At 41.9% G+C, this 16800-nt stretch overlaps 1 protein-coding gene across 3 annotated transcripts in view; it reads left to right on the top strand.

Annotated features, from left to right (window-relative positions):
• Positions 1-16800, top strand: part of DNAH9 (dynein axonemal heavy chain 9) — a 378056-nt gene that overhangs the window by 309384 nt on the left and 51872 nt on the right. For all 3 annotated transcript variants that reach the window (XM_050764993.1, XM_050764994.1, XM_050764995.1), the window contains 2 exons: positions 351-544; positions 3319-3467. In XM_050764993.1, coding sequence (XP_050620950.1) covers positions 351-544; positions 3319-3467 — 343 coding nt within the window. The remainder of the gene's footprint in view (positions 1-350; positions 545-3318; positions 3468-16800) is intronic.

Raw genomic sequence — 16800 nt, 5'->3', positions numbered from 1 at the left:
AGTCACTAACTTTAGGTGTCCAAGCTTAAGACCAGAATAACCATAATGCCCCTTCTTGTCCCTCTTTTCCATGTACACGCTTACAGGCAGGTGTGGCTCAGTCTCTGCTGCTAATAATATTCCAAACATTTTATATGCTAAATCTTGTGTATTATTGGGGCACTTCGCTAAGCTGCCCAAAATTCTTCCTCTTCCTTGATTTTTCCTGGGGGACGATCCAAAGTTCTAGACAAGAGGATAAATGAGACAGAATTGTGTAGATAAGATAGTCTGGCCCCTCAGTCCCCCAACACAATGCAAATGGCAGCTTTCTGAAGAAACTGCCTTTCAGATTCTCTGAAATTTCCCAGGTACTTTCCTCAATGGAAGAATTCTGTAATCTGGATCGGGACGTAGAGGGATCTGCTAAGAGCTGGAAAAAGTTTGTGGAGTCCGAATGTCCTGAGAAGGAGAAGCTCCCACAGGAGTGGAAGAACAAGACAGCCGTGCAGCGCCTCTGCGTGATGAGAGCCGTGCGGCCCGACCGGATGACCTACGCCATGCGGTAGGAAACAGGGTGGTGGAAGGCCCAGCATAGGCACGGGGCAAGGGCAACCTCAGGACAGCCGGACCAGCAGGGCTGATCTCCAAAACCATGTGTATATAGTCGTTTCCTGGAGCTAGAGGGTGGGAATAGAAATTAACTAAATAGGCCAGGTGCGGTGGCTCATGCCTGTCATCCCAGCGCTTTGGGAGGCCGAGGCGGGTGGATCACAAGGTCAGGAGTTCAAGACCAGCCTGGCCAAGATGGTAAAACCCCGTCTCTAGTGAAAATACAAAAATTAGCTGGGCCTGGTGGTGGGCACCTGTAATCCCAGCTACTCAGGAGGCTGAGGCAGCGAATTGCTTGAACCCGGGAGGCAGAGGTTGCAGTGAGCTGAGATCGTGCCACTACACTCCAGCCTGTTTGATAGAGTGAGACTCCATCTCAAAAAACAAAAAAAAACAAACAAAAAAAAAACGGGAAATTAAATAGCCATAGCCATGAGGAATCTCATTGGTGTGATGTAAATGTTCTAAAACTGGGTTATGGTAAAGACTGTACAACTTGGTAAATGTATTAAAAGTTATTGAATAGTATCCTTAAAATGGGAAAATCCTATGGTATGTCAATTATACCTCTTAATAAAGTTATTTTTAAAAGAAAAAAGAAGTTGTAGGCCATAGACTCATACTGGATAGGAAAGGAGTGACTAGAGTAAGGTCATGATAGCAGAATACCAGGAAGGGCCTGGGCACAGTGGCTCATGCCTGTAATCCCAGCACTTTGGGAGGTCAAGGCAGCAGATCACTTAAGGTCAGGAGTTTGAGACCAGCCTGGCCAACATGGTGAAACCCCATCTCTACTAAAAATACAAAAAAAATTAGCTGGGCGTTGTGACACATTCCTGTACTCCCAGCTACTCAGGAGGCTGAAACAGGAGAATTGCTTGAACCTGGGAGGCAGAGGTTGCAGTGAGCCGAGATTGCACCACCGCACTCCAGCCTGGGCAACAGAGGGAGACTCCGTCTCAAGAAAAAAAAAAAAAAGAAAAAAAAAGAAAGAAGGAAAAATACCAGGGAGGCCAAGATACTGAAATTCCTCCATTCATAGTGGCCCCAGTACGGGCAAAGAATAGGTGAAGTCAGGTTAGATTGCTAAGGATAAAAGACTTTGGTCAAAGAGTGGGATGTTCCCATTTATGTTTCCTGACATTTAACAAGTTCCCAAATAATGGCAGCGATGAGCGTGTGGCCATAGAATTAGGTTACTAAAGGAGGAAGAAACAAAAATCACTTGAGCTGAGGTCACTAAGAATCTCCAGGATTGTCCACATGGATGTTGATGTCACCCAGGCTGAAAGAGAAAAAGTCAGTGCAAGAGGAGAGTGACTGAAGGGGAACAGATGACACTGATGTACAGGGGCAGTGGTGACACAACCAGGGGAAATGAGCCTCTGAGGAGCCACAAGAATGGGGAGGGGCCAGGCACAGTGGCTCACGCCTGTCATCCCAGCACTTTGTCAGGCTGAGGCGGGAGGATCACGAGGTCAGGGGTTCGAGACCAGCCTGGCCAACATGGTGAAACCCCGTCTCTACTAATAATACAAAAATTAGCTGGGCATAGTGGCATGCGCCTGTAGTGCCAGCTGCTCAGGAGGCTGAGGCAGGAGAATCACTTGAACCTGGGAGGCGGAGGTTGCAGTGAGCCAAGATCACGCTGCTGCACTCCAGCCTGGGCGACAGAGCGAGACTCTGTCTCAGAAATAAATAAATAAATAAATAAAAGAGTCAGGAGGGAATGGCTTGAAAACAGTAGCGGGCAGTGAGCTGGACCCTGAGTCCGCGTGCCAATTCTAAGGCAGGTGTAGGAGAATGAGCCCAGTCAAGAAGGCTACAGGGAAAATAGTATTCCTGGGGGAGAGTGCAAATCTGTTAAGACCAGGAACTGGGTCAGACGTTCAACAAGTGGTTATAGCTATGAAGATTTGTTCAGCATAAAATGTGACACTTTGGACAGGAACACTGGTAAGTGGAGTAAGACGAAAGGAGAGAGAATAATAAAACATGAAAGAATAGGCTGGGTGCGTTGGCTCACGCCTGTAATCCCAACACTTTGGGAGGCTGAGGCACGTGGATCATGAGGTCAGGATATCGAGATCATCCTGGCCAACATGGTGAAACCCCATCTCTACTAAAATACAAAAAAAAAAAAAAATTAGCTGGGTGTGGTGGCGGGTGCCTATAGTCCCAGCTACTAGGGAGGCTGAGGCAGGGGAATCGCTTGAACCCAGGAGGCAGAGGTTGCAGTGAGCCGAGATTGTGCCACTGCACTCCAGCCTGGGGACAGAGCGAGAATCTATCTCAAAAAAAAAAAAAAGAGAGAGAGAGAATAGTGTACTGTAGGGCTTTAAATCTTGGGCAAGGGTGGGAGATAGCAGGGAGAGAACATATGGAGGATTTAGCTTACCAGCTTTCTGAAGGCACTGCCGCTAACAGTGTCCTCATGGGTGGGGTGATGTGAGAATCCACCAGGCTCCCCAGAGGGAGTCAGCAATGGCCTGCCTGGATGGGGCTTCAGAGGGAGCCCAGATCCAGGTGAGCAGCTCGGCAACTAGCAGCCCAAGGTTGTGTGTTGACTTAATAAGCAGTGAACTTGGAACCAGTCCCAGCTCTATAACTACCTAGCCCATGACCTTGAGCATGTTCTTTCATTTCTAGAGGCCTCCATTTCTCAAATGTTACCATTTTGTGGCTGCTATATATGTATAAATATATGTGTGTTTTTTTTTCTGGCAGAGATTTCATTGAAGAGAAGTTAGGAAGCAAATACGTAGTGGGAAGAGCGCTAGATTTTGCAAATTCGTTGGAAGAATCGGGACCAGCCACTCCCATGTTTTTTATCCTGTCTCCAGGGGTGGACCCACTGAAGGATGTAGAAAGTCAAGGTGAGAAAGGCTTCCTCTTGGAGCCAGGGCTGCAGTTGTCCCGTGCACTTTCATTTTTGGGGTCTACTGATTTATCTCTTCTGGATTCAAGCTTCAAATACGCAACACTGCAAAACATACAGAAGTCAGGGTCATTGCTGAAATAAAATCAGAAGATCACCCACCAGGGAGAGAAAGAGCCACTCTGGGCTGTAAAAGGCAGAACTCACAGTCTCAGTTTCATGAGGAGGCCTCATCCCCTCCACTCCTCCTCACCCATCCCCTTATCTTAGCCAGAGGAATCTTTCTGGAACACTAGTATGATCCTTCCACAGGGCCCCACAGTGTGGCGATTCCTCAAAGACCTAGAGGGAGAAATGCCATTCGACACAGCAATCCCATTACTGGTTATACACCCAAAGGAATAGAAATTATTCTATTAACATCATAAGGATACACACATGTATGTGTTTGCTGTAGCACTATTCACAATAGCAAAGACATGGAATCAACCTAAATTCCCATTAATGATAGACTGGATAAAGAAAATGTGGTTTGGCCAGGCACGGTGGCTGACCCCTGTAATCCCAGCACTTTGGGAGGCCGAGGTGGGTGAGTCACCTGAGGTCAGGAGTTCGAGACCAGCCTGGCCAACATGGTGAAACCCCATCTCTACCAAAATCACAAAAATTAGCTGGGCATGGTAGCAGGCGCCTGGAATCTTAGCTACTCAGGAAGCTGAGGCAGGAGAATCGCTTGAACCTGGGAGGCAGAGGTTGCAGGGAACCAAGACCACATTGCTGCACTCCAGCCTGGGTGACAAGAGCAAGACTCTGTCTCAAAAAAAAAAAAGAAAGAAAGAAAATGTGGCACATATATACCATGGAATACTATGCAGCCATAGAAAGGAATGAGATCATGTCCTTTTCAGGGACATGAATGGAGTTGGAAGCCATTATCCTCCACTAACTAATGCAGGAACAGAAAACCAAACACCCAATGTTCTCACTTAAAGTGGGAGCCGAGTGATGAAAACACATGAGTACAAGGAAGGGAAGAACACACACTGGGGCCTGCAGAGGGGGTGGGGGAGGAAGAGCATCAGGAGGAATAGCTTAATGGATGCTGGGCTTAATACTGAGGTGCTGGGATGATCTGTGCAACAAACCACCATGGCACGTGTTTACCTATGTAACAAACCTGCACATCCTGCCCATCTACCACTGAACTTAAAATAGAGTTAAAGAAACAAAAAAAAGAATATTCAGCATGTCCAACTTCAAAACCAGAAAAAAAGAAAAGATAAGGGGTGGTGGAGACCAAGGTTTTATCAGGCAGGTGAAGCCTCCAAGTAGCAGGCTTCAGAGAGAATAGATTGTAAGCTTTTCTTATCAGACTTAAAGAGTCTGTCCTGGCCGTGCGCGGTGGCTCACACCTATAATCCCAAAACTTTGGCAGGCCAAGGCAGGCGGATCACCTGAGGTCAGGAGTTCGAGACCAGCCTGACCAACATGGAGAAACCCCGTCTCTACTAAAAATACAAAATTAGCCGGACATGGTAGTGCATGCCTATAATCCCAGCTACTCGGGAGGCTGAGGCAGGAGAATCACTTGTACCCATGAGACAGAGGTTGCAGTGAGCCAAGACTGCACTCCAGCCTGGGCAATAAGAGCAAAACTCTGTCTCAAAAAAAAAAAAAAAAGAGTCTGTCTTCAGTAAATCCAAAAGAAAGGAGGGTATAATGAGGCATGTCTGACACCCCCTTCCCATCATGGCCTGAACTAGTTTTGCAGGTTAATTTTGGAATGTCCTTTGCTGAGAAAAGGGTCCATTCAGAACGGCTGGGAGGCTTAGGATTTTATTTTTGGTTTTAATGTCTAGTATTGATTATGGAATGAAAAGAACGAACAGCATATGCTTTGTGCCTCGGGGGAGGAGAGATAAAGCTAACTAGGCCCTAAAAAATGAATAAAATGTGCATAATAAAATCAGTAATAGAAAAGAATTAAAAATGAAAAGTAACAGCCCCCAGCTGCAGCCCTCCCGATATCCAGTCCCCCTTCCCAGGCCCTGTGCTTGTGTCCATTTCTGAATTTAGTTCTTTTGAGAATTACTTTTCATTTCCTAATAATAACCTTATATCACCATTTTTGTATTTAGCAGTTTTAAAGTATCTATTCCTGATATGAAAAACAAGGATTTAGCATCCACTGTGTTCTCTCTGTGTCGTCTTAGATTCTGTATGTGTCTGTTTGGCACTGAGGCATCACAGGGCCAAATGCATTAGCTACACAGTCTTCCCTCCACATATATGCCGCGGGGACTGGGAAGTATTGGTTCCAGTCCTTGCATATCCAAGTCCTGTCATCGGCCCTGCCATTTGTATATGCAGGCTTCACATCTCTCAAATACTGCTGTATTTTCATCTGAGTTTGGTTGAAAAAAATCCAAGTATAAGTGGACCCACACAATTCAAGCCTGTGTTGTTCAAGGGTCTACTGTACTCTCTTTTTATGTATTCTTCTAAAACAAATTTTTTAATTGACAAATAATAATTGTACATACCAATGAGACACATAGTGAAGTTTCCATTCACATAATACGTAGTTGTGAAATCAGGTTGATTAGTATCGTGAGCAGTACAAAGTCAGACATAACCAGGTCCATGGACATTTGTGTCTTTCTACAGTATCAGTCTTTTACTGATGCTATTCCAATCATAAAAGCCACAGCTTTATGGAGTTCCCAAGGAGGTAATTCTTCTTAGTATTTCCCATTTACGCGGTAGTCAGAGCTGTAGGGACACAGGCTCAAGCCATTCCAGAAGTCAGTCGATATTGCAAACCCTACCTAATGGTATACTAAATCAATATAAATGTTATAGATTAAACATTCCACATCACACGAAGTAACATCTAGCATCCAGAGAAAGGGGGTAGGAAAATGGGTTCATGAAACAGTCCAAGGAGAGCAACGTGGACAAAAAGAATCTCCTGTCCTGGTCTGGGCAGTCCTTTAATGAACCATAAGGAAGAGTCTTGGATGTGGGTAGAGCCTTCGAGAATGCCGGGTGTTTATCACAATTAACAGCAAGACCAGTGTCTGTCAAGATGGCTGTTTTGAGCTGGTGAAGTCCTCTGGTGAGGACTGATAGTGGGAAAGTGTGCCTGGTTATGTCCTTATCTGGTTGGATGCAGTCTCTACTGATTAGGCAAACATCTGGTCCCTGTTGGTACGATGCCTTTTAAAATGTAAGATGGAGTCATTTACTAAGATGGAATTACTTATGCTCCATATATTAGCATATCCACCAACTCAAACATTTAATCATTTCCTTGTGTTGGGAACATTCTATATCCACCTTCTAGCTACTTGAATCTGTATAATATGTTATTGTTAACTATAGTCTTGATGCTCTGGCATTTGTGGCCTCACCGACTGGAGAGGGACTGCTGCTCCCAAAGCTAGCCAGTTCTTAGCGACCACAAAAGGCTCACCTGGGAATACGCCTTTTGTAAGCAAAATAACCATCCAGAGCCCACACTCCCAATCATCCCCTTTATCTAACTCACGTACCAAGCCAACATCCCCACTGGTCTAAATCAACCCGGAGCCAGATACCAGACTAGTAAGGACAGTCCCTGTGACCCCAAACCACGAGAATTACTCAAATTAGCCAGTCTTGAACTGTTTCCCCTGCCTTGCCTTGTGTTTCTCAGGGAAAACCCCAATAAAGACCCTGGCCTACGATTTCCCCTTGCTCCTTCCTGCCTCTTGACCAACCTGGTGCTCCCCCATGTGGCTTTGCATATATGGTGCATCCCCTGCTCTCAGGAAATGTAAGGAATAAAAATCTTTCAGTGGCATTTGCCCCTCCATGACATCATCCAAATTCCTCCATCAACAAACATCCCACAGGTACAAATGAGACACGCTGCTGCCCACCAAGACTCTCCTCGTGCTCCCAAATTTTTCAACAGCTGCACTGAGATATAATTCACAAAGCATACAATTCACCCATTTAAAGTGTGCAATTCAAAGCATTTTAGGATATTCATAAGGCTGTGTGGCCATCACCATATGCTAATTTTTGAAACTCTTTTTTCGAAACCCTACGTCCACTAGCAATCATTTTCCATGGCATCTCACCACCTCCCCAGGCTGAGTCAGCCATCAGTTTACTTTCTGTCTCTAAATATGTGCCTATTCTGGATATTTCATATAAATGAAATCATATACAATGTGCTTTCTTGTGATGAGCTTCTTTCATTTAGCATAATATTTTCAAGGTTCAACCATGTAGTATCATGTATCAGAATTACATTCTTTCTTATGGATGGGTAATATTCCATTGTATAGCTGAACCACATTTTACCTGTCTATTCATCTGTTGATGGACATTTGGGATATTTCATCTTTTGGCTGCTATAAATGATGCTTCTATGAACATTCATGTACAAGTTTTTGTGTGAACATGAGTTTCAGTTCTCTTGAGTATATACCTGGGAGTAGAATCGCTGGGTCAGGTGGTAACTTCATGTTTAACTCTGAGGAACTGCCAGACTGTTTTCCAAAACAGATGCACCATTTCACAATCCCAACAGCAATATTCAAATTCCAGTTTCCCCAGGTCTTCACCAACACTTATTATCCATCTTATGATTAGAGCCACCATAGTGGGTATGCAGTGGTAGCTCACTGTGGTTTGGATTTGCATTTCCCAAATGATGGTAAGTGTCCTTTTTATGTACCTATTGGGCATTTCTCCATCTTATTTGGAGAAATGTCTATTCTAATCCCATTTTTAAAATTGGGTTACTTGTCTTTTTATTGTTGAGTTATAAGAGTTCTTTATAAATTCTATATACAAGTTTCTTGTTAGATATATGATTTCCAAATATTTTCTCCCATTCTTTGGGTTTTCTGTTTGATTTTTTAATGGTATTCTTTGAAGCAGAAAAGTTTTTATGTTTAAATGCAATTTATCTATTTTTTCCTTTGGCCACTTGCATTTTAATATTATATCTGAAAAACCATTGCTAACCTAAGGTCACAAAGATTTACTCTCCTTTGTTTTCTTCTAAGATTTTTATTTTTTGTTATTATGTTTAGGTCTATAATCCACTTTGAGTTAATGTTTATGTAAGGAAAGGGTCCAGCTTTGTCACTTGACATGTAGATATCCAATTGTGCCTGCTCCATTTGTTGAAAAGACTGTTCTTTCCTGGTTAAACGATGTTGGAACCCTCATCAAAAGTAGACCATCAATGTAAGAGCTTATTTCTGGACTATTATTTCTATTCCATTGATCTATATGTCTATCTGTATGCCAAATAACAGTCTCAATGACTATAGCTTTGTAGTATGTTTTGAAATCAGGAAGTATGAGTTCTTCAGCTTTGTTCTTTTCATGATTGTTTTTGCTACTCTGGGTCTCTTACATTTTCTTTTTTGTTGTTGTTTTTGTTTGTTTCCCTCATTCTTGCTGTCATCTTACATTTTCATATAAATTTTAGGATTAGCTTATAAATGTCTGCCAAAATAATAAATGCAGCTTGAATTTCAGTAAGGACTGCACTGAATATGCAGGTACATTTAGAGAGTATTGCCATCTTAACAATGTAAGTCTGATCAGTGAACATGGATTGTCTTGCCATTTATTTAGCTTTCTTTAAGCTCTTTTAACTATGTTTTGTTGTTTTGAGTGTACAAGTCTTGCTTTTCTTTTATTAAATGTATCTCCAAGACTTTTTTCTTTTAGAATCTGTTGTAAATGAAATTGTTTCCTTAATTTCAGCTTCTCTTTACACACTGATCTTCTTTAAACTTGCTGAACTTTCTTGTTAGTTCTAATAATTCTTTTTAGTGAATTTCTTAGGATTTTCCAGATACAAAACCATGTTATCTGCAAATTCAGATATTTGTGTTTCTTCCTGTTTTATCCACACATGTTCTTTTTTTTTTTTTTTTTTTTTTTTTTTTGAGATGGAGTCTCACTCTGTCACCAGGCTGGAGTGCAGTGGTGCAATCTCGGCTCACTGCAACTTCCACCTCCCAGGTTCAAGTGATTCTCCTGCCTCAGCCTCCCGAGTAGCTGGGACTACCGGCACATGCCACCATGCCCAGCTAATTTTTGTATTTTTTTAGTACAGATGGTGTTTCACCATGTTGGCAGGATGGTCTTGATCTCTTGACTTCATGACCTGCCCACCTTGGCCTCCTAAAGTGCTATCCTCATATGTTCTTATTTCTTTTTACCTAATTACCCTGGCTAGAATTTTCAGTACACTGTTAGGTAGAAGTAGCAAGTTCAGACATCCTTGTCTTGTTTCTGATCTAAGGGGAAAAAAATTCAGTCTTTACCATTAAGTATGATATTAGCAGTGGATTTTTTTGTAGATGTCCTTTATTGGATTGAGCAAGTTGCCTTCTATTCCTAGTTTGTTGAGTTCTGCTTTGTTGTGAAAAGTTGTTGGGTTTTGTCAAATGCTTTTTCTGCATTTTTTGTAGTAATAAGATAGTTTTTTCTTTATTCTATTAATATTGCATATTATGTTATTGATTTTTAGAAGTTAAACCAACCTTGCATTCCTACGATCTCAATCAGTACTAGTATATAATTCTTTTTATGTATTACTAGATTCAATTTGCTAACATTTTGTTGAGAATATTTACATGTATATTCACAAGGTATATTAACCTGTTGTTTTCTTTCTTTGCAATGTCCTTGTCTGTTTTTGGTATCAGAATAATGCTAATAATCTATACATCAGAATTATTTGGGAAGTATTCCCTGTGCTTTTATTTTTTATTTTTTGAAAGATTTTGTAGGCTGGGTGCAGCGGTTCACACCTGTAATCCTGGCACTTTGGGGAGGCCAAGGCGGGCAGACCACCTGAGGTCAGGAGTTCAAGACCAGCCTGGTCAACATGGTGAAACCCTGTCTCTACTAAAAACACAAAAATTAGCCAGGTGTGGTGGCACATGCCTGTAATCCCAGCTACTTAGGAGGCTGAGGCAGGAGAATTGCTTGAACCAGGTGGGCAGAGGTTGCAGTGAGCCAAGATCACACCACTGCACTCCAGCCTGGGCAACAGAGCAAGACTGTCTCAAAAAAAAAAAAGAAAGAAAGAAAGAAAATAAAAAAGAAAGATTTTGTAAAGTATTGGTATTAATTCTCATGAATGTTTGGTAGAATTCAGTGATGAAGCCATCTGGAGCTGAGTTTTTTTGAGTAGCAAGTTTTTAAATTATTAGTTCAATTTATCTTTACTAGTTATATATTTACTCAAAGTTTTTATTTCTCTTTGAGTTAGTTACAGTAATTTATTTCTTCCTAGGACTTTTTCCATTTCATCAAAGTTATATAACTTGTTGATAAACACCTCCTAAATTTTGGTATCTATTTTACAGTATTTAGATCATTTATTGGATATGTTATAACTAAATGCTGTTAGAAAAACAATTTCTTATTCCATAAATTTTAGATAATTCTTTTGACTTTCTAGGTAAGCTAAAGCTTGTGTCAGCTATGTCTTTATTTTTGCATAGTCAAGAATGAATGCATATTCATTGTACTCTGTTACATCATTAATTTCATGCATGCCTAGTTTATGAGTTAATTTTTAAAGCTGAAAGCCAATAAACAGCATGTATATCCTAAAATCTCTAGGAGGTCTCTAAAAGAAGAATGTTCTTAGCATAGAGGTTCAAAACATGTCAAATTTCAGTTTGCTTTATAAATGATGATAATTTTGGTAGCTTTTAGTTTTCTTTGGAGTTGCAAGTTGCCTTTTATTTATCTTGGGAGAAGAACTAAATGCCTCACTTATCATTCTGACTACCTTTTTATTCGTTCTATGTATTGAAAGACTGCACTTTATTCTTGAAGGCACTCTTCCTGGAGCTCACTGACATCTTCTTCTAATATAGATAAATTGTATTTCAGCCTTCTAGGAAGCTAGCATCCTGGGACCTATTTTCTTTATATTCTAAATTAGTTCTACTGTCTTTATATCCCATGTCTTTTATTTTCAATTTTTTATTTTGCTGGCATAAATTATCAGGAAAGACATGAGAAGTAAAAATTCGGAATCCTTGGGTGTCTTAAAATGCTTTAATTTTGCTCATATAGTTGTTTGATGGTTTTTCAAGATCCAAAATAGTTTTTATCAGAACTTTGGATACATGATTCTGTTATCTTCTAGAGGCCAGTTTTGTTCATGAGATATCATATGCCAGTGAAATTATATTCTTTCTTTGTTTCTTTGTTGGTGACCTGTTTTTATTCCCTGAAAACTTTAGAATAATCTCTCTACCTTGTGTTCTGAAATTTCATAAGCTGTGCCCAGTTGTGGGTCCTTTTTATTTATCTGTTGAGCAGTCAGCCTGTCATTTCAAGTGGAAGAGTCACTAAAACCTTTGAGCTCTAAACATTTTTCTGTTATATTTAGTAAATGCCACCACCATTTACCAAGTTTCTCATGCCAGAAACCTGGGTGTCAGTCATCCTAGACACCTCTTCCACCACCTACACCACATTTAATTCTATTGATTCCACCTCCTAAATATGCTTCAAATCCATCTAATTGTCTCTATTTTCATGATTACCATCCTAGTCTGAATCACTATAGTTTTTCATCTGGCCTATTACACTAGCCTCCTAGCTCATCTCCACTCTTCTCCCTCTGCAAACCCTTGCCATTCTGCAGCCAGAGTCATGTTGCTGAATCTCAAATGTGATTGTATCACTCTTCTACTTACAACTTTCTAGTGACTTCCCGGCCAGGCGCAGTGGCTCACACCTGTAATCCCAGCACTTTGGGAGGCCGAGGCAGGCAGATCATAAGGTCAAGAGATCGATACCAACCTGTCCAACATGCTGAAACCCCATCTCTACTAAAACTACAAAAATTAGCCGGACATGGTGGTGTGCCCCTGTAGGCCCAGCTACTCAGGAGGCTGAGGCAGGAGACTCGCCTGAACCTGGGAGACGGAGGTTGCAGTGAGCCAAGATCGCGCCACTGCACTTCAACCTGGCGACATAGCGAGACTCTGTCTCAAAAACAAACAAACACACACACACACAAACAAAACAAACAAAAAAAAAACTTTCTAGTGACTTCCCATTGGTATAGTCCAATATTAATATGATCTGTGTGGCTTGCATGGCATGGCTTTTCTGTCCAGCTGTTAGATCCTGTCACACCATGAGCCTTCCTAACCTAAGACATTGGCACAAATTGTTCCTTTCATCTGAAATATTTTCAACCATCCAATGCCTACTCATCCTGCAAATTACCAGCCATTTCTGGCCTCCCTGGAAGACCATTTGATTCCCAACTAGAGATTCTTACAGCACTCTATATATTTGCTTGAGAGCATTTAATACAATTTTAATGTATTCATTTTATTATAATTGTAACTTATGTTTTGCTTACCTGCTTGTCACTAACATCCTTGATGATCATGTCATCTTGTTCATTTTTTTTTTACCACTGCCTAATAGCGTAACTAGCACAGAGAAGTATTGTTGAATGAACTAACAAATGAATGAATTAATGTTAGCAGAACTGTTATCAGAGCTAAGTTATTCCTGACTTTCACACTTTATAATCTGTGTTCCTTCTGTCCCCTGGAGGCTTTGTTCCTTTTATACAGATAAATTTAGTTTCCTCATTTTTATTCAGTATTTTCCCTTTTGGAAGCTTTCATATCCCCTGTTTATGAGCAATTTCCTATTGTTCTTAGCCAACTGACCTCCAACTACTCCATCATGTAGTTTGCAGCTTCCTGTCATCTCAGGCAAACTGACCCTTCCCTGATTTCTATGCGTTGTTTGTCTCAGAATAAGTTATCTCAGCCCTGCCCTTGGCTTAATCTTAATGGATATTTTCTTACCAGAAGCAATATTGCTGTTCATCAACTAGAGATTACTTAGGCACCTGTGCCTCTCTCTCTGTCTCTTCCTTCCTCCCTGCCTTCTTGGTGCTTTGATTTATGTTCTAATTCACCTATTTAGGACATATATTCTGGTGACATCCACATTTCCCACATCTTGAATCTAATCAGCTTGCCTGATGGGCTCCTAGTCTCAAATCTGGAATCCACATGGCTGATCTAAACACTTTCCCCATGTCCCCAAGCCCCAGTTTATTAAGTAAACTTACTGTTTTATTGCTTGTGCAGAGTCTGTGTATCACACAGTGCACTGTCTTCCTCCATTTAGACTCTTAAAAAGCTTGGAATCATTTCCCCTCTTTGGATATTTGATTTAAGTTCTTTACTCCATTTATGTATTCTTTTGCTTCAACAAGGCTGTTCTTAATATTGGGTAGAGTTTTAAAACCCCTAGATTCAGATTCAAGATTTGTTCCTTTGTCCTTCCTCCACTCCCAAAAAAAAGTGCACATACCCACAGACACACAACATTCTGTATACAATTTTGAGCATTTCTTCAGACCCTGAAGTTTATCCATTGGCCAATTAATAATTCCCTTGATTAGGAATCTATAATTTGTAGGCACTTTTGTGGCACTCGGTCTCCTCCAGGATTATTATTCTTCAACAATTGTGAGGGAGGAGGAGGGGAAGGAAAGGAAAGTGGAGAAAGAAGAGAGGAGGAGAAGCAAGGATGGAGTGAGGAAGGGGGAAATTCCATCCACTCTTCTTGGCCTCTGTTTTCGTTTTTCTTTTTTTTTTGTTTGTTTGTTTGTTTGTTTGAGACGGAGTTTTGCTCTTGTCGCCCAGGCTGGAGTGCAATGGCACGATCTCAGCTCTCTGCAACCTCCACCTCCGGGGTTCAAGTGATTCTCCTGCCTCAGCCTCCCAAGTAGCTGGGATTACAGGCGCCCACCACCATGCCTGGCTAATTTGTGTATTTTTAGTAGAGACGGGATTTCACCATGTTGGCCAGGCTGGTTTGGGACTTCTGACCTCAGGTGATCCACCTGCCTCAGCCTCCCAAAGTGCTGGGATTACAGGCATGAGCCACCACGCACGGCTGGCCTCTATTTTAACACAAAAGCTACCACTATCCACCCTCACTGCTTTCCTTCTTGCCATCTCTGATTAAGCCTTTAACAGAGCTTTCACTGTACTCGCCTCTCTTTTCTCATCATCTTTTTCTCTAAAGGAGTCACACTTCCTTATTTGCTTGTTTATTTCTGCTTTTGCTTCATCTACTTCCCCCTTGTTCTCAGTCACGCATGATACCTGCCTCCTTGGGTTACTGGGAAGATAAAAACAAAATCTCAGATATGAAAAGGCTTTGAAAAGCCGAGAGTACAGTAGCATTGCATGGCATTACGATGTTGATGATGGTGCATCTGTTCTTTGGGGCAGCTCAGTTTGCCCTTCCTTCACATCTTTTTGTCACATCCTCTCAAAGAACAGTCTCCTCCTCGGCCCTCCCCTTCCTACCCTGACGCCAGCATCTTCTCTGGTCTTTCTTTCACTTGTCTGCAGCATGATCTCGCTTGGTCTCCGTCCTTCTTTGCCCAGTTACCTGACTTTAACAAAATGAGTTCTGTCTTTCCATTTTCTGATCAGAAAGAAGCTGTGTATCCCGCCTTTGCCTTCTACTGTCTCCTTTTCTCTCCAATGTTCTGAGATTTTTGTAGGCCTGCTACCAGATATGTTCAAAGAAACGGTTTTCCATTCAGTGTCTTTGCAGCCGATTATCGAAATTTTGCTTTGGGCCTCATTTTCATTGTTCCTGGCCCCATTCTGTTTTCTTGTATTTGGTTGGGTTTTTTGTTTGTTTGTTTGTTTGTTTGAGACAGGATCTCACTGTGTTGCCCAGGCTGGAGTGCAGTGGCACAATCTTGGCTCATTGTAACCTCTGCCTCCCAGGTTCAAGTGATCCTCCCGCCTCAGCCTCCTGAGTAGCTGGACTATAGGCATATGCCACTATGCCTGGCTAATTTTTTTGTATTTTTTGTAGAGATGGGGTCTCACTGTGCTGCCCAGGCTGGTCTTGAACTCCTCAGCTCAAGCAACCTGCCCACCTCAACCTCCCAAAGTGCTGGGATTCTAGGCATGAGCCACCACACCTAACCCTCTTTTCTTTAAAAGGCAAGTAAAAGATAGATAAGCTGAGGCAAGTATAGTCTTTAGAGAGAGGATTCAGGATTCATGGAGTATTGTTTTTTTGTGATGAGTGAAACTGATTTGTGGATGTGCTGGGGAGCAGAAGAGTGAATAGAGATAAAGGTTAAAGATACAAAAAGAGGGCCGGGCGCAGTGGCTCATGCCTGTAATCCCAGCACTTTGGGAGGCCGAGGCAGGTGGATCACTGGAGGTCGGGAGTCTGAGACCAGCCTGGCCAACATGGTGAAACCCCATCTCTACTAAAAATACAAAAATTAGCCGGGAGTGGTGGCGCGTGCCTGTAATCCCAGCTACTTGGGAGGCTGACACACAGGAGAATCACTTGAACCCAGGAGGAGGAGGTTGCAGTGAGCCGAGATCGTGCCACTGCACTCCAACCCGGGTGACAAGAGAAAAACTCCGTCTTAAAAAATAAAATGATAATAGTAATAAAGATACAAAAAGAGGTGGGATTTAAATGACAGATAAAGTGACAGGCAGGAAGGGAGGAGGACATCTTTTCCATTGAGAGGGCGGTGTACAGAGATGCAGACAAAATGGCAGTAAATGGAGGAGTGTCCACCAGAAGGCGTACGTTTTTTCAGGGAATTAGTAGAGCAAACTGCTGAGCATAAGAAGAGAGATCCATTAGGAGACATAATGACAGAGGGAAATGGGTAACACAGCCGGCTTCTGGACACATTGAAAGAGTACCAAATCGCTTCGAAATTGAAAATCACAAGCTTGTGATGGTGCCAATTCACCAAACATGTGAATTACCCCTTTCATTAACACTTAAACTCAGAGTTGGGGTCTTAGAAAGTTGAGTAGTCAGTGCGGAAGTAGAAGGAGGCAATGAAGTTGAGGATTTTGGCTCAAATTAAGGATTATTGGGTCCATATTAAAATAAGAGGAGGTAAAGGTGAAATTAGAAAAAAATGAAGGGACCAAAGGACTCAACATTTCACTGAAGTAGAAAAATAGATGGGGAAGAAATAAGAAGGTAAAAATCTGGGAAGTAGGAAGTAAAAGTCATGAGTGGACTTGGAAGAATCACGTTTCAGACACAGGACAGATCCTCATGATGGGAGAGCCCTGGGTGTGGCCACTGGGAGTTGGCAGCAGAAATGAAATGGAGTTAAGTTCTTTCTTTCTTTCTTTTTTTTTTTTTTTTTTTTTTGAGATGGAGTTTTGCTCTTGTGGCCCAGGCTGGAGTGCAATGGCACGATCTCGGCTCACCACAACCTCCGCCTCCCGGGTTCA

Source organism: Macaca thibetana, chromosome 16 (assembly GCF_024542745.1).
Source record: "Macaca thibetana thibetana isolate TM-01 chromosome 16, ASM2454274v1, whole genome shotgun sequence".
Classification (NCBI taxonomy): domain Eukaryota; kingdom Metazoa; phylum Chordata; class Mammalia; order Primates; family Cercopithecidae; genus Macaca; species Macaca thibetana.
This window is presented reverse-complemented; position numbering and strand designations above follow the sequence as displayed.